The 18745-nt window shown below is 47.0% G+C and overlaps 1 protein-coding gene across 2 annotated transcripts; it reads right to left on the bottom strand.

Moving 5' to 3' along the window:
* Positions 1-899: 899 nt before the first annotated feature.
* On the bottom strand, positions 900-17165 carry LOC125704475 (tripartite motif-containing protein 2-like). 2 transcript variants are annotated; one of them, XM_048970053.1, is made up of 12 exons: positions 16871-17158; positions 8510-8729; positions 7791-7995; positions 7546-7697; positions 6957-7137; positions 6098-6821; positions 5826-5929; positions 5334-5501; positions 4994-5162; positions 3727-3797; positions 3318-3458; positions 900-3110 (listed from the first exon to the last, which is right to left on the bottom strand). In XM_048970053.1, exons 3-12 carry the CDS (start codon positions 7902-7904, stop codon positions 2958-2960), a joined length of 1977 nt encoding a protein of 658 aa, XP_048826010.1. In that variant the 5' UTR covers positions 7905-7995; positions 8510-8729; positions 16871-17158; the 3' UTR covers positions 900-2957. The 2 variants fall into 2 exon arrangements, with proteins under 2 accessions (XP_048826010.1, XP_048826008.1); XM_048970051.1 differs by having other exon boundaries at positions 6098-7137; positions 16871-17165.
* Between the last annotated feature and the right edge of the window lie 1580 nt (positions 17166-18745).

Below are 18745 nucleotides of genomic sequence, written 5' to 3'. Positions count from 1 at the left end.
TCTAATGTTCACAAGAACGTCCATCAGCCGGGACACATTTGACATCTCAGAAATGCAGAATAAATGAGTGGCTAAATCGCTTATCCTCCAGTATCATGAGCACGTCTTCATCTTCACTCCCAAAGGGCAGCTGGCTTTGCAGGCCGATGCTCAGCCGATCACATTTTTATCATTCAAAAGGCTAAAATCTGAAAGGAAAAGCCCCACGTCCGGTTTGACTTTTAATCCATCAGAACTAGGCATGAATCCACCACTATCAAAGCGGCTTTGACTGGCTGTGAGTCACCACCATGCAGAGTGAAGGACACTGAGGAGATAACTGCAAAACTGAGGTATGTCCCACTGCACTGTGCCTTGAGATGTAGATTTATCAGAACAAACACATTTAAAGTGAACTTCAGTAAAAACGCCCTCCAAGCTCTGAGCAGGCTAAGCAGTTGCAGAGTGGAAGGACTGTAAACACAAGAGTGTATAAATGAAGACTTCCAGACAGGCTCACAGTTCCTGCCCCAAAATTCCTCACACGATCATCCCAAGGGCTCAGCCGGGGTCCTTGTGGACCAGGGAGAGGGTCTCAAACCCTGAAGAGTAGCTGCTCCCACCAGGCTTCCACATGAACCTGTCGATGGAGAACCTCAAACCAGTGATGGAGAAAGACCACGAGATCGTGGTGTCCTGCTGGGGTGCGACAGGCAGCACTTTTAGAGGCAGGTCTGTTCAGCCTGCTGACAGGAGGCTGACCTGCGTGTGGTTGCATTAAAACACACATTTACTTGTATGAAGCTGAGCACAACAGTTAAGGAATTGCAGCATATTACTAACAGTGACCGAAACGCAAAGTCAGGATAAGGACCTGTACCCAGAATCATAACAGCTGGTCAAAACACAACATAAGAAAATCAAAGAATGCTTTTCTTTATTGGCTGAGCTCGGTAAATAAACAGAAGTCATCAAATATGATTAAATTAGGGCCAGTAATGAAAATGCATCAGCCTACATTTTGAACTAGATTAATTTCAACAGGAAGTACAGCAGAGATTCAGCAAAATTCAAACATGCGCATATATCAGCACGAAAAATTGTAGGCAATAAATTAAACATTATCAGTAAACTTTCAAATGCTGGAATTTGTGAGATGCAGCTATCAGAGCTGCTTCCAATGAATGTAAAACATGTGCAGCGTTCCACACAGAATGTACATGGTTTCAGAGACATTGTGCACTAATTAAATTATATAAAATATGTGCATTTTCTTATAGCGACGGTATTTCAAAGCTTGCTATAACTAACAATATGAACATACATCTTGAAAACAAAATATAATATGGGCACAGTCATACATTTGGCATCATATACACACAGGAATTTAAATAATAAAAAATTAGTAAAACAAGTAGTTATTTCTTAAATAAAACATGTTTTGTAAAGAACAAGATAAATGACCCTCATTCCCAGAACCAAGATATGCATTAGCTGTCCTTAAGGATATTGTTCACTGATGTAGTAATTAATTACAGCACACAAAATGCATTCCTCTATGTCCTGTTCAAAGCTGCGATAACAGCAAGCATACTTATGTTCAGTACAGGACCATTAAAGAAAGCTGTAACGACCATGATCGATGGCTTTGGATTCATTAAAATATTTATTGAGTCATCAACTCAACCTTTAAATGGTCAGTGATCCTTCGTCTTAAACCAAAGGCAAAGTAAAATAAACTATATTCATTATCCAACATCTAAGTTTGCTGTTTAACCTTAGACTTCCAGCAAATACCAGTTTACAAAGTTTCAGAACTGCAGGCTGTCTTCAGACACTCTATTACACATACACTGAGCTGCATTGTATAACTCACAGTATTATCTATAAAGTACCTCTTTTTGGGAAAAGTGTTTGGGCCCCCGAAACCTACTAAATAGTAGCTAGTTATTCAAGGTGACTGACCTTGTAATCCAACAGGAAATAGTCAGCAAACACATCAACAGATGGCTGTTTGGTGATGCATTACACTCCTTCCTGGATCTAAGCGTGTAGCAGCTCTCAGTAGCTGTATGGAATACACAACTCTACAATAACCATAACAGTGCATGTTAATGCTTCAGAAATATCCTGTCACATTTGGAGAGCTGTGAGATTCACACATTCATATTTCATACCTCACTGCAGGGGGAGATCAGGAACCATTTTACTGGAAATAGCCGAATGATAACTGTGGCTGTTTGTCTGCGAAATGCAAGGTTTCAGAGGCAGATCTCTCATTTTAACGTTTTCCCCCAAATTGAAAGATCAATCTATAAATGTCAATTTTCATAAATATAATCATATCTGCATTTGACTTTTTTCATACTAGCCTTCATCTAAATAAAGTGAGAATGATTAGTATCGAGTTTAGCAAAATGGTCACAAACTGCCATGCGGCACCTTTTGGCCCCCGGCCTGGACTGGGCCAAACACTGGCGTCGGTTTCACTTGTAGGTCAATTGTTTACGTAGCAAAGAAGGAAAATTGCTAAATGAAATTGGTCATGAAACCAATAACAGGCAGTTCTCATCCACGAAGAAATATTAAGGGAACTAAACACTGAAAATCAAGAGCACAGGGGTTTGAATGTACAGAGAAGTTATCTACTGTCCTGGATTATCTATCATCTGTAGACGGCAGTTCAGAGAAGACCTTGACGGCGTTTGTTTGTCTTAGAAGGTCCTGCTAGTTTCTTGGCACGACATTTGGATGCTGTCTGAAGTGAGAGACACTGGGGACAAGCATGGGATTATGGGAAACGCCTCTCACTGCAGCGGAGGATCCAGAGGGTGACAAGCAAGGCCACAGTCACATGACGTTTCTGGTGGTGCGGAACTCTGGTGACTCCAGTGCGGCGTTTATTAGAGCAACGTGGCCTAGTGTGTGCAAGGACATGTGAGTGTGGCTGCCTGTCCAGGGTCCGGCAAAGCTGCAGGTCACTGTAAGTAGCGGTACACTTTGTAGCAGTGGTTTCCGGAATCTGCTACCACAACATGGCCGTCAGAGGTGAGTGCCAGGCCCTGCGGCCCGTAGAGGGGCTCTGCGGACGTATTGATGTAAGACAGGAAAGAACCACTGCTGTCAAAAACCTACAAGGGCAGAAGAAAATCAGGTTAGTGTAACCCCCCCCCAGTCACTCTACCAAGACCACAAATGAGCCACTCATGGCAGATAAGAGGCCTTCTGTGTGCAGTGATCAGCAGTGAAGTGCTGCTTTACACCTCAGACACAGGGTCAGCTTTGACTCAGCTCCGAAGCTTGTCTCTGCGAGGCCACGTCCCACATGAAGCGCGTACCTGGATTCGGCTGTTCCCCCAGTCGGCCACGATGATGTTGCCGTTGTTGTCCACAGCCACCCCTGTTGGGGCGTTAAACTGCCCGTTCCCCTCCCCATTGGACCCGAATTTCAGAAGGAACTCTCCCTCTGAATTGAAAACCTGCACGCATGAAATATTAAAGCCCCTGCGAAACTGCTTAAGACAGGGAAGTGGAATGCAGTTATTTAGCCATATGCCAAAAAAACAATGGCCAATCATCCTTACCAATTATCAGATTATGTACATTTTCCCCAAAAATTGCCTCTGCATCTTTAGCCAGATAGATTTTATTGTGAATGTCGTTAAACAAGCAGCCATCTGAGGTGTTTATTAAAACATTAACATATGAGTGTCGGATCCCTGCTGCTGATGTTAATGTGTTACATACCTTCACAGAGTGATTATGAAAATCCGTAATTATTATTTCATTATTGTTGTTCACGGCTGCAAAGTGGGGACCTGCAAATAAGGACAGCAAAAAGGAAGCTGTTTGCTTATATATTACATAAAATTTATGTTCTGTTTATACACACACACACACACACATACACACACACATGCACTGACACACACACACACTGACACACACATACACTGACACACACAAACACACTGACACACACACACACACACATACACTGACACACACAGACACACACATACACTGACACACACTGACACACACACAAACACACACACTGACACACACACAAACACACACACACACACACATACACTGACACACACAAACACACACACATACACTGACACACACACACACTGACACACACACAAACACACACACTCTGACACACACACATACACTGACACACACACAAACACACACACACACTGACACACACACACACACTCTGACACACACACACTCACTGACACACACTGACACACATACACACACAGTACTGTGCAAAACTCTTAGGCAGTTATAGAAAATTACCTGATCTTCATTTTGGTGTAAAACTATAATGTCTGTATCAGTTTGTCTACGTCGCCTTTTCCAAACCTTCCTCAAAGCATCATCCCAGGATTTGCAGAAATCATCCAGTACATTTTTTGACTCAACTATTTGCATACCTCATATGGCTAAGCAAAAACTCATCAAGCTTTTTTAAGTAATTAAAATAATTAATTAAGCATGCTGGTGGTGAAATTTAAGAAATACGTGGAATGGCTGGGGTTCCCCTGAAGAAGGGTTTAGGAACTGAAGCGGCGTTCATCCAAAAAGATATACGTACTGCCCAGATAAATAGCTTTAAACATTTCCTTTGACAAGACTTTTGCACAGTACTGTACATATAAACATACTATGTGTGTGTAATATCAGTTTTCCAAACGCTGCTGAAGAATGAGTCTAGCCCAGCCGGCTTCTGCTTCTCGGAATCGTCAGCGATATACTGCCCTTCCTGGCACTTAATATTTCACCTCCGTATTCTTCAGATATATATCATTCAGATTTAAGCTGCTCATGGAACTGGAAACACTGAATGTGCTAGCAGAAAATCAATGGGCCTGTGTTTCACAGGGTCAGGAGATGTGTCTAAACACAGTGTAAATGGAGGATCCCCTTCTTAGTGCTGGGCTTTAGCTAAAATGGGGGTTATGTGCTCACGTGTACAAATTACTGTCACATGTACCTGCAAACTGCTTGTCTCCGTTACCACGGCTACCAAACTTGGTGACCAGCTTGCCAGTGGGGTGGAAGATGAAGACGGAGCAGGCCTTGTTGTCCACCACGATGAGGTTACCGTTCTTATCCACTGATACACCTTTGGGTCCCATTAACTTTCCATGGCCAATCTTTGTCTGGTGAAGCAGAGAAACCGCCAACAGGTGACACCAGTGTTTGCCTTCTGAGAGGGTCAGAGAGTGTATGAAATGTACAGACCACCTGAGCATGCTGTAAGTCTGCAGATCCAGAAAAGCTCTTCATAAGTCAGGTGGAACCCATCTACTGTCTGTCCTACCCTTGCTCACCTTGAACTTCCCGTCACTGGAGAAGATGCTGACCCACTTGTTGTCATAGTCAGCGATGATGATGTCTCCGTTGGGGTGGACAGAAACCCCCGTGGGTCGCTGCAGTTGCCCCGGTGACCGTCCTCGAACTCCAAAGCGGTTAATGAACTGCCCGTCATTGGAGAAGATCTTCAAGAAACAAATCCAGGACTTAGCGGCACTTGTCTTGTTATGAGTTGAGAATCAGGTTACCAAGTTAGTGCAGTGTTTCCCAGCCTGGTCCTCGGAAACCCACAGATGGTTCATGTTTTTGCGCCCTTTGAGCTTCCCGCTAGACAGTTCACATTTTTGCTCCCTCCCAGTTCCCTACCGATTCTTTCATTGGGTCCTCGAGGACCGGACTGGGAAACACTGAGTCAGTGTATTTGCTGAAAATATCATATAGAGTGTCTCAATGTAATGTCACCATGTCGGTAATTCAGTTTTTATGAGTTGCGAGCGGATCTGGCTTACCTGCACACACTGATTGTTACTATCTGCTATCAATATATTGCCAGTGGGAGATGCAGCGACACCCTGAAGGTTAGTAAACTCCCCTTTATTCCGTCCCTTTGTACCTGCAAGGCAAACACCGTGAACTATTGGCTGTCACTGTTAACTCTCAAGTTAACTTCAAGTCAAGAAAATGACTTTTCCCTTTCAGTTTCTCTTAAGTTATACACCCAGCATAAAAATGGACTCAGCCTAAAGATGGGCGGCTCAAGAGATCTACAGAAGCCACCAACCGATTCTGAAGATCATGTCATCTTCAATTGGGTTCTCCTTCTTCCTGCTCGTGCTGAACATACTAGCTGGCCTCTTGACTGCCCTCTGCTTGATATGGCCGCTGCCGGGGGATTTGACCCGTTTTTTTGCCCCGTCTCCAGATGGAGAGACATCGGCAGATTTGATCACCATCAGCTTGAAAGGGCTGCCCTTGATGTGCTGGTCATAGAGGCGCAAGGAGAGAGTGAAGTTTCCCTCCTTGGGCACTGTGTAGAGGAAGTCATATGTGCCATTTTTATTGTCCAGAATTTCCCCATCGGCCACGCTGCCGTCAGGGGTGAAGATCTCCGCCGTCAGGTTAGCGTTGCCGCTCCTGCAGGGCTCTCCGTCTTTGTCCCTGGTGGTGATGGTGACAGAGTTAGACTGGCCCACCACACACTGCCGTAGACCCTCACCACTGGCTTCCGTCTCGTACGCCACTGCGTTTGTAGTTACGATGGTGCCCAGGTTGTGGATCGACTTCTTCAGGCCCTCGGTCTCCACGTGGAAGTCCAGCTGGTCATTCTCCCGGGGCTGCAGTGGGAACTCCTGGCTCGTCAGCTCACCCAGGCGCTTAGGCATCTCCTTCATGACCAGCAACTTCTCATCCTCGGATCCCTCTTCCAGTGCCTTCTCCGTGAAGCTGCAGCTGCTGTGAATTTCTTCCTGGTCATGCAGCAGGTTGCTTACCTGGGCTTGCAACACCTGAAACATGCACAGAGACTGCCCCCTAGTGTCATACACCCAACAACTAACATGTGTACAATCCACACACAGAAGGAGCCCCCTGCTCCCCTCAACCACACGTGACACTCCCAGAGCTACACAAATGAACGTCACCTTCTGCTTGAGCCCATATGTCACCTCCAGCTCCATAAGCAGAACACTCTTGCGCACATTCAGTGTCTTCTGTATGTCCTCGAAGGTGGAATGGATGTCCTCTTCTATGGAGGCCTTCTGGGTGGTGAGCTGCTGCTGAAAGTCCATTAGGACCCGCAAGGCAGAGTCTATCTCCGGGAGCCTGGACACACATGCGGCAAGGTCTCCCGTGGGACTCTGGCCTACCACGCTGCCCATTTTAATGCGTTTTACATCATACATCTGTGTGTGTGTGCAACTGGCAGGGTTATTGTCCTGCTTTTGCAAAAGTCCAGTTAGGAACTGTCAAATTAACCTGATTTTCAAACAGAAAATTATTAAATGACTAAAAATGCTCGATGTGTTTGTGCTTAATAGTTGTATCCACTGTGATTTTGCAGGAGAGGATTGTTCATGCAGGGAACATGTTATGGGCTGTAGCATCTCCTGTCTAGCCTAAAACCACCAGCCCTTTCCTTACTGTCCGTGTTTGGGTTCTGCTGGCACTGGGTGATGACCTTCTGCTGGAAGCTCCAGGGAGGAGGGGGGGGCATAGGTGAAGGGGGCTCACCTTGTCCTGACGGCCCCGAGCTGCTCCTGAAGAGTGGTCTTGCTCTGGTCCATGGCGTCTTTCAGTGGGATGGTGGAATGCTCAGAATGCTCGCTGGAGGTGCATTCTTGACATAACTCCGTCTCACATGGAGGACACCAGAACGACGGCACCTAGCACCACGTCACACACGGCCAGTCAGAACTGGGCGGTAAAGATCAGCATCTGCAGCACTCTGGGGAAGCCAGGGGTGAGCAGACTCTTACCCTGTCCTCATGGTTGGGGCAGGACAGGGGCTGCCTGGCAATCGCCGCGGCAACATTCTCCAGCACGGTGCAAGCCTCACTGCTGCTGTCGGGCGACTTCTGCTGCCCGTCCATCGAGGGGAGCCCTGGCAACGTGGATCACGTGGTAGATGGGTGTCTGGGCAGGATGCACGGCTGGTGTGAAGCGGTAAATTTCTGTAGGCACCTGGTGAAACAGACACCATGGGAGAAGAAGAATGAATGTGAGTTTGTGTCTGTGTGGGCAGCTGGAGGCAGGCAGAAGTAAGGGAGAGGCGGAAGAGGAGAGTGTGCGAGCCGGCTGGTACAGTCAGCACCCAAAGTATTAACAGGAGAAATAAGAAACGCACTGAGATAATTCTTTAGTGCTTTCACTGGGGCCTTGGGTTAAGGAGTGGAACAGGAACACCAGCCAAGGTTTGTTATAAGTGCACCTGGAGACAGAGGTGGTGTGATTAGATGCAGCATGTCTCACTTTCGGCCCTGAGGCTCTGGGCTGAGAAACATCAGCTCTGAGCTTAAAGGTGCCAGCAATTTGGCCATTACTGAAGTGCGAGGACCCAAAAGGCACTTGCCTATAGCTGTCCCTCATGAACGCCTGTCTGAACATGGCCATCCCCCATTCACACCCCAGATCACTAGCAACTGCGATAATTTAAAAAACGCCAGCATGTGATGATTTAAAGCAGAATGGGCATTACCTTTCGCAGCTGGCGTGCCGAATCGGGGGGCTCTGGCCGAATCGGGGGGCTCTGGCCTGCTGGGACAGGCCAAACATAGAGGGGGGATCAGGAGCTGCGTATCAGGCTGGGGCACCACGGAACTGGGAGCACTGGGAGCACAGGAGCCATCACTGGCCATGCTGGGACTGTGACAGGGGAGTCCCTCTTCCCATCAAGATGCGATCTGTGTGTAGAGGACCTGCGGGCGACAGAGAGTGAGGAAGACAGACATTAAAAAGAGCAAAGAAACAGACAGGAGGCCGTCGAGGTCCGACAGCGAACAGGCTGCCGTAAACGGCCCGACATGAAACAGCAGCATCATGTACTTAAGGGTGTTTTAATGCAGCTGTATTCCATTCAGCATAAAGCAAAAATCATCCTTAAGATATGATTCTATTCTGTTAATCGTGATTATATTGCAGCTATATCATTTGTAGAGAAAGCAGGCTGAAATTAGTCTTTTGTTAGCCTGCCGCAGTTATAAACCCATCAATAGTGGTCCTGTTAAAGTAACTGGGCTTAACTACAAAAAGAACAGTTTTAAAGGGAAGGTGTAGCATCACATGACAGCTGTATGCTAACCCTCTGCACCAAATGCTAACCCAGATGCTAATGCTTCATAATGCTACATAGCCACATTCAGAAAGAAGCCACAGGCTGGTTTTACACTACAAAGGTCGAAGAGGGCTCCGCGCGCTAATCTCTGATGCTGACTCCCACTCCCTCTTCCTCCCATCACCCAGCCCAACCCCCCAGACCTCTGTTCCATTGGTGGATCATTGCGTTGCAGAGAGTGTTGCAAGGAATTCTGGGATTGGGTTGCAGAAGCAAGAAGAAAGGCATTTTTAAAGGGCCACACTAACACATAAGCAGATCAGCTGGTGGCTGACGAATCTGAGCGGCCGCATTCAGATGCGAGAGGCAGTCAAGGAACCACAGAGAACACATGCTGTGCAGCCTGAAGAGGCAGACAGTGCTGAATAGATGGGGAGACTGCGTGAACTGGAGAGGTGGTCTGCAGAGAACAGAGAAGCGGCTTGTGCAGAACACTGACAGAGCCTGTTCAGGACTGAAACAGAGACAGAGATATAGCCTGTGTGGAGCAGAGAAGCAGCCTGTGCAGAACAGAGACACAACCTGCACAGAACAGAGGCAGCATGTGCAGAACAGAGACAGAGTCTGCGCAGAACAGAGAAGCAGCCTGTGCAGAACAGCCACAGATCAGAACAGCCACAGATCAGAACAGCCACAGAACAGAGACAGTCTATGCAGAACAGAGACAGTCTACACATAGCAGAGAGGCAGCCTATACAGAATAGCCAGGGCCTGTGTATAACAGAGACGTAGCCTGTGCAGTACAGAGAAACAGCCTGTACAGAGCAAGACACAACCATGGAGATCAGGCAGCAAATCTGTGCAGAGTAGAAATGCAGCTGAAGAAGATCAGGGAGTCTGTGTAGGTCTGTCAGGTGCAGGCTGGCAGGATTAGTGAGCAGAGGCACAAAATTGAGACCAGTCTGACAGACCGTCAGTCTGCAGCCACCTCCAACTGCAGAAGCCCACTGCTCCCAGTAGGGTGCTGCGTGTCGGCACTGTCTACCAGTGATGCATGTCTGCAGCACCAGCACTCTGAATGCTGACCACAGCCCTTTTGGATCTCTCCTGGTCACAACACATACTGTATGTCCCACGCCAGTACACGATGAACACAGACCTTTTGGATCTCTCCTGGTCACAACACATACTGTATGTCCCACGCCAGTAAACACTGAACACAGCCCTTTTGGATCTCTCCTGGTCACAACACATACTGTATGTCCCACGCCAGTACACACTGAACACAGCCCTTTTGGATCTCTCCTGGTCACAACATGTACATCCCACGCCAGTACACACTGAACACAGACCTTTTGGATCTCTCCTGGTCACAACATGTACATCCCACGCCAGTACACACTGAACACAGACCTTTTGGATCTCTCCTGGTCACAACATGTACATCCCACGCCAGTACACACTGAACACAGACCTTTTGGATCTCTCCTGGTCACAACATGTACATCCCACGCCAGTACACACTGAACACAGACCTTTTGGATCTCTCCTGGTCACAACATGTACATCCTACGCCAGTAAACACTGAACACAGCCCTTTTGGATCTCTCCTGGTCACAACATGTACATCCCACGCCAGTACACACTGAACACAGACCTTTTGGATCTCTCCTGGTCACAACATGTACATCCCACGCCAGTACACACTGAACACTTTCTTTTTGTACTGACCGAGCATTGAGACAGTGTGTTCTGAGAATATGTGCTATCCCTGGGGCATGTGGAATGAGGAACAGGACACACAGGAAGATTATTTAATCAGGAAGATTATGGCCTGTGTGCAGTTTGCTGGGTTAATACCTCTGCTGAGCTCATTACCTTCACTTCCACTTGACTGATTGGAAAGCAGCTATAATCGCTTGCTTCTCCAGAAAATGGTGCTGTTATGAATGCTGTCTCAAAGCTATACAGTAATGTGTCTACTTAGGGCATTAGAGTCCAAAAGATAACAATTCTTTCATTTTCTGGAAATCTCATATTTAAAAGCGCTTTTAGGGTGGATTACATGTGGGCAAAACACTATTCCTGCTGATTAATGGCTTTAATGGTGTATATTTCTTTTATATTATATATGTTACAGTATATACCCTGGTTTCAGAAAATGGATGGATGGATGGATGGAAGGATATGACGTAGCCCAGAACCTGTAGCTGATTGTGATCGCAGCCCCCTGCAGGGCTGTCATTAACAATCACCAACAGATAAGGCTGGTATATTTGCCCTGTCTAATCTAAGAAGCTTGCTGGGCCCAACATGCAGACATACGCTGAGAAACATCTCTTTTATGAAACAACACTGGCCCAGATTTTAACAGGTGTCAGTTTCTTCTTACCCACCACACCAACGGCAGTGATAGATGTTCTGTTTACCCCAGTACTTTGCATTCTCTGTACAGGTCACATCATTCCTGGCGATACATCAAAAGCACTACAGCATAAGTCTAGATCCTTTCGGGCTTCTATCTAAAAATGGATTTTTTTCTTCAGATTTGATTTGCAGCTGGCAGGGATGGAACCTGGCTACGAAAAAGAGAGGACAATCACGTCACTAAAAAGAATCGGGTGAAATAGCGTACTGTGCGCCAACAGAAGGGAAGGTCTGCTTGAATAGAAGCCTTATATTCTACAAAACAACTTTCAAAATATATAACAACTGCATTCACAGAGACCGAAACAAAAGCTCAAACTGAGAAGCACTGCCAGTGAGAACGCCGCAGAGTCTGAATGTCCTCACCGCACTGTGTTTAAGTCTCACCATGTCCACAAGGCCACTTGTTCATTCTGGATTCCAAAGTACCTTCTAGAGTGCCCCCCCCCCCACCCGACATTGCTGGGGAGAATTATTTGTCTTGTTACAAAGATCTGCAGTCCAGCTGAACGCTGCCACTTTAAAGAGCAAACACATAAAAAGAAGAGAAGCGACCCTCGTGGCTCTCGGATCAGTACCTGGGGTGTCCCGGGTTTGACAGCCAGTGACATTCCACCACGCGGCACTTTTCATGAGCGGAGCAGCCCTGGCTGCAGTCGTCACAATAAAAGTGTGAACCTGCCGTCCCACATTCAGCCATTCAGCTTGGCCACTGCTGTTCCATTTGGTACCTTGTCACCTTGTCCTTCACCCTGAAGGCCACTTTCCACCCCCCTTTCCACCACGGCCCACCCTGCAGATAAGAGCTCCACCGACAATGGCAGCACCTTAAACTTCCTACGTTTTATTCCTGAAATGCTGCTTCACTCATGTTCCCAAAGACTCTGGTAACTTACTCTGAGACTCTGGTTGGGATGCGGAACAGATTCGTGCAACACCAAGATAAGAGGACATTATGGGCACTTCATTCAGGTCTGCATGAGAAACAAAAACACTGGACCAGCATGTTGGCTTCAGTGACAGACCAACAAGGGATCTACGGACAGGGAAGCAGGGTTTGGATGCCCAGTATGACTGGATGCCTGTCACCTGACCTCGGCCCACCCTGGGATTCCACAGCTTACACCACTTAATCTTTAGCATGTACCTGACTTAGCATTTAGCCTGTAGCATGAACTTGATGTTGCACTGTGAGTGTGGCATTACCTTGAAGGAGCACTAAGTCTTTAGCATGTACCTGATTTAGCATTTAGCCTGTAGCATGAACTTGATGTTGCACTGTGAGTGTGGCATTATCCTGAAGGAGCACTAAGTCTTTAGCATGTACCTGATTTAGCATTTAGCCTGTAGCATGAACTTGATGTTGCACTGTGAGTGTGGCATTATCCTGAAGGAGCACTAAGTCTTTAGCATGTACCTGACTTAGCATTTAGCCTGAGCATGACCCTGGTTTTGCACTGATTCTGTAGCATTAGCATTAGCCTGAGCATGAGGTGAAGGTGGTAACGAGGCTGTAACGATGTGGTGTGTAGTATGGTTACAAGGTAGCATTCCTGCATTCACTATATTTCCCAAAGAAATTACATTGGGTTTGACAAACATCATATTTAGCATAAGAATAGTTAACTAGCTGGGTGGACCTACAAAATATTAATGAATGAACATAGTCAGAACTATGCACCGCTAACTAGTATAACTGTTAAAAATCACATAGATAAAGACACTAACGAAAGAACAGCAATAAAACACCAAAGAATATAACCGCCAAACAAATTAGCTGCATTTTCAGCTGCCCCTTATAATCGTTACCCAGCTGGGTTACACAAAGCCAGCCGTGAGTGATTATCTCGAGGCTTTGAGGTAAATGCCAAAGCAGGCAATGGCCGAGCCCTTTTTAATCATATTAACAACAAACACAGACATTTCAATAAGGTTAATGGGATCACCACCATCCTTCTTTCTCTTACCATCTGATTAGTTTGCATGTACTGTTACGAGACCCCAGCTGGCGTACCTGCTTAAAACACGTTACTTTCGCTGATGGGGAATCGCACGCGTCCCAGTGCTCCCACTGTTACACCCACCGTCGACCTGAGCAGAACCCGACGAGCGGCTCTCGCATAAGGAATAGCTCACTGGCTAGGTGTCACCTCTATTTTTTGCTTGAAACCAAAGCGGTTTGTGTAAATGAATGGCGGCCTGGCAGGCCATTAGGAGGGGGGCACTAGGCCCATGATGTCCACAGCTTCTGGGCTGGTGGTCACGTGATTCATCTCCACCAATGACGGCTGTGCAAAATACAATCCTATCAACAAAAAGAGGGTACAACGTCTTTTTATGTATTTAGAAAATGTTTTTGTCCAAACTAATGAAAGTTCTGGGTCGCAGAGTTTCAGCAGCCCCAGGTGGTGACGTTTCAGGGCCTTAGCGAAGGGCCCACTGGGCATATTACTCTGCTGACTGCGGGACTCAAACCCATAACCCTCCAGACACAAACACAGACACCTGGTCAACTGAACAACGCATGACCTCAGCAGCAGCTAAGCATCTGCAGATCAGCGAGGACTGTCGCAGTCTGCATATTAACATAAGTGAACGGACTGAGGGATCGCGGTAAGCCTGGAAAAGCAAAAAAACAACATGCACCCAAATTTCACAACACATTTTTTACTAGATAACTAGCAACCAGGTAACAAATCTGTCTCGGTAACCTCTGCTGTTCATGATTAATTCAATGAAGGCCTTTGCTGTGGTAGTTACCCAGTGACTGCTGATCAGTGTACTCAGATATGTAAAAATCTTCGGGATTAGGACTCTGGGCCCCTGGCTTGTCTCTGTGAGCAAGAGGTGAGATATAATAACAGAGCGTAGGTACAGTACGTACATACTGTGCAGATATATAGATATATAATAATCTTCGGGATTAGGACTCCCGTTCTGTATACCAATATTTTTCTTCCTGCCTATTTCACCCTGTATTTTATTTATTGATATTGCATTGCGCTGCTCTGTCTCATTGTTCTATACAATGACAATAAAAATTCTTGATTCTTGAAATATATTCTCTGCCCGGCATGGCTGCGTGCTGAAATTCACTAACGCTGTTGCCATTTCTCACTTCACTTCATAGTTATATATAGTGCTGTTACCTTAGACAGCTGACCCCGAGCTGTTATAAATCACCCAGAGCGACGCCTTGTTTTGTTAACCAAATGAATACAACCTGAAACATACACATAAAACCGCCAAGAAGCAGCCTGCTACGAGGTTCCTCCCTGCACACGCATGAGAGCCCTGCTTCCTGAGAGCACGCTCACGTGAGCTTGCCAGCTGTGATTTAAGGTTTAAGCCAGCAAAAACCCACGTATGCCTACAAACACATCTACCAACTTTCAAATGGTATCGAGGTACCGTAGAGGCCTTATTCCTCTATTGATTTCTAAAAATAAAATTAAGAGAAACTATAAAAATTGCTGTGTATATCCAAAAAACAAAAGTTCAATCGATGTGACTTGTTTGACTTGTATGACTTGTATTACTAGCCAGCATTAATCTTTTCTCTGAGTTTCATAAACAAGAATTTGATCATGGGTAACCCCCTACACAGGCAAACAATTAACCAGTTAAACTTGTCGTAACTTGCACAAGTGCTTTACAACTGCAAATGTTGTAATTGAAATGAATTTGAGCAACATCACATGATTATCTCTATTAATGCAACATTAAAGTTTGCAGTGTTCATGCTGACCATCCAACGGCGAGTTTCACTTGTCTAACGCATTAAGTCCCTGCCACCCTCCAATATCACGTTACGTTGGGATTTCGATTTATGTTGCAACCCAAGATGATAGGTCTTGCTTTCTGCTTTTACGCTCCGAACAGCCAGGAGCAGGGAATCGGTCACCACAAGAAGCACAAGCAGCCTGACGGACACGCACGCGCGCTGAGGTCCGTGACATCCCTCAGCCTCCGTTCGGGTTACCTGGGGTGACGAGACCACAGAGCCCCTACAGCCCAGGGGCGTGACCCCAAACTGCTCCCCTAAACCACCTCACTGCTTCAACAGGGAAAGACAAAGGAAAAGATCAAAAGGTCTTTTCAAAATTGCTATTGACAAAATCGGCCCTGTGTTCCCTGATCGCTCTTAATGCTGCACTCTCTCCTAATTGGCCAGTTGTCTGATTAGGTTCTTGCTTTATTGGTAGATGTTGTGTAGCTCCAGCTCCTGCACCGCCTGCACTCGTACCTGGACAGTCACTGGATGCTCGGCCCAGCTGCGCTTACGCTTTGGACAAAAGCATTTGCTAAATAAAAATAACTGTAAATGTAAATGACAGAATGTTTTATCACCAGGCAGTACAAGGATCTTAGCAGTCATGCATGATATCCATCAATCAATCCATCCATCCATCCATCCATCCATCCATCCATCCATCCATCCATCCATCCATCTTCTGCCTGCTTGAAATGGTCAGTGTTGCACTATTATTAATACAATATTTACATTGATATCTAACAATTTGAAACACAAATACTTACATATGAAAAGTACAGGTAACAGAAGTCCAGGCTCTGACATGCGTGTAAACCGCCCACAGCTGAGAATAGTAACATTTTACCATGACTGGTCATTGGACTGGTGATCAGGATCATGTGACTGAGGAAATATGTGGCATGTAAAGGGGCCGCGGAGGAGCCGCCGTCAGTCTGGGACAGCTGGCAGTCACACGCTCACCTAGCTGCCAACGTCTCACATGGTTGGCTAACAAGCCCCCCAGCCCCCCACCCCCTTTTGAAACCCTTAAAACCTTCATGACACATCGGCTGCCACACCTACAGGAGTATCATCATGAATTAAATCTCAAAGATACAGTTTATGATTCACTTTTCACGTGGAACCCCATCGCCGTGCTTAAAAAATGTCGGCATTAAACGTTTCATGTGAAAAATCTTCCAGCTCCTGCCGGCTACTGAACAACAGCAATAGCAACAGCAGCAATTCATATCATCATTATTATGATTATTAATATTATTATTGGTAGAGTTATCTGAAGGATGAGAGGGCGCCTCCTGGAGGCCGCGATCTGCCACAGGGGGGCACCTGTAAGTTCCCTGCCTTGCTGCACTGTGCCAGCTCTCGCCGATCAGCTGACCACGCAGTATGCAGTGCCCGCCAGCGCCGGCGCCCACGTACCCTAGGGCCGGCAGAGTGCCTTATCCGCGGGACGCAGTCTGCAGAGATACCCCTGTCACACGGAGCCACGCGTAAATCCTCCATCCTCCCCTGCATTGCTGCCCCTCCCCCCCCCACCCTGCATGCTCAGCCTCTCCCCCCCCGCAGAGGAACAAGCGTCTTACGCGAGCTCCATCGTGGATCCTGTTCCGGCGAAGCGCAGGGTGTGGGCAGGAGCGCCGATGCTGCTTCCCTCAGACGGTTGCTCCCATTTCTCCCCGTCGCTACAGAGCATTTGAGGCTCAGAGGCTGTGTCACAAGAAAACAGGCAGACTGTGGGCAGCAGCAGCGGCACTGGGGCTGGGGAGGAGCTCCGGCATGACAGCGGGGCAGCAGCCAATCAGGCGGCAGCACGCCAGCCCATTGGCCGCTTCACACGTCCCTGGCTGTGACTTGAAGAGGAGCCGAGAGCAGAGCCGAGCAGAGATGGAGATGCAGGAGGAGGAGAGACTGGAGGGAGAGGAGAGGGAGGAGGAGGGAGAGGAGAGGAGAGGAGAGGGAGGAGGAGGTAGGAGGGGAGGCTCTGAACTCAGGGCCAGGAGGCAGAGCAGAACCCAGGGGAGCAGAGAAATACCTCCAGGGGCTTGGAGAGGGTGGGGTGTTGACAGGAAACCGCACGGTGACAGCTTTAGGGAGCAGCTCGCAGACGCAGATGCCAGAGAATCACTGAGCGTCGCTGTGCGGCTGCAAGCCAGTGCGCAGTTTGCAGAGATGAGTGAGTCTGTTTAGGCACATGCTGCACAAAGAGGGCTATTCAGATAAATGAAAACAGGGCTTTCCTGCTGCACAATGCAGTTCCAGCTTGGGTTTTACTTTCATTTTAAGGCACTGGGACTGAGTGTTTACAGCAAAAGTCCCTCATTAAATAGCTGCGTGCTTTTCCACGAACTGGTGATTTACCAGCAGGGACTTCCCAGTTACCTGCCGGTTAAAATGAACACACCTCAAAGGACAGCAGTTGGTGGCAGACCTGAACCTGGAGACGAAAGCTGCAGATGGAAATAAAACATTATTAAAATATGTTGCTGTTGTGCCCCTAAGCAAGAAAATTCATTTCCAGCTGTGTGGCAAGAAGAGATATCGAATGATGGGTGACAAACAGAAATAAGATATCAAATTATAGCACTTCGCCAAAAAACTTAAGCAGGAAACATGCAAACCTATTAAAATCGTGTATAAGATGCACCATAACGAATTTAAAAGGAATCACATACAGATTTGTGGTGTTACCAGAATAGCAATCTTAGCTTGTTTATGGTGTCCTGGACATTAATCATTGATTAGGTAAGTAGGTAAGGGATGCCCTGGAGTAAAGGACACCAGCGGAGAGCTTTGTGTACTTTGCTGGCCCACTCTGGTGTCGAAGGTGTCGGTAGGAGGATGCAGTGCCACAGCGTTTGGGCGATGGTCAGCATGATTAACACGCCCATACACACACAGACACACACTCACACTCACACATGCCTTCCCGGAACAGATGGCACCTGGCCCTGTCCCGTTCTGGGCCGAGTCCCGCTGGAGCCTGGCACATCCTCCTGCCATCGCCGGTCGCTCTCTGAGGACGGACAAAGCACAAAGGATTCCTCCGATCCCCCGTGACACACTGGGTCTGTCTCCTTTTGGGGGGGAACAGGAGGTCGTGTGTCTGTCGAAGCAACACAAATCATCAGTGTATCAGAGCAGAGTGACACAAACCTCCTCTAATTTAGATATCACTTCTGCAGAGTTCTGTGGTGGGAAGGGACTGGTGAGATGAGAAAAACAACAGATACGCATCTACAAAGAGATGAGAAGGTCATTCTGAAAACACTCAATACGGGCTTTTGCTAATGAAATGGCTTCAATGCACAATCATGAACAAGTCAAGACATCAGTGTCACATTTATCAATGAAACTGAAATTGAAGTGATTACTTTTTTGAAATTGGAGCACCTTCAACACGCAGACAAAACTAGCCCAGGAGATGTTTTTATAAGGGTGGGGGCTGAGGACTGAACTCT

Source organism: Brienomyrus brachyistius, chromosome 12 (assembly GCF_023856365.1).
Source record: "Brienomyrus brachyistius isolate T26 chromosome 12, BBRACH_0.4, whole genome shotgun sequence".
In the NCBI taxonomy this organism is placed as follows: Eukaryota; Metazoa; Chordata; class Actinopteri; order Osteoglossiformes; family Mormyridae; genus Brienomyrus; species Brienomyrus brachyistius.
The sequence above is the reverse complement of the archived record's forward strand: the minus strand, read 5'-3'. Positions and strand labels throughout refer to the sequence as shown.

Coding starts and splice junctions, on each gene's coding strand:
- LOC125704475 (XM_048970051.1), bottom strand. CDS start 7,904: ATGGACGGGCAGCAGAAGTCGCCCGACAGCAGCAGTGAGGCTTGCACC. Junction 7,698..7,790: donor GCCCCAACCATGAGGACAGG/GTAAGAGTCTGC, acceptor ACGTGGTGCTAG/GTGCCGTCGTTCTGGTGTCC. Junction 3,111..3,317: donor GGGGGAACAGCCGAATCCAG/GTACGCGCTTCA, acceptor CTGCCCTTGTAG/GTTTTTGACAGCAGTGGTTC.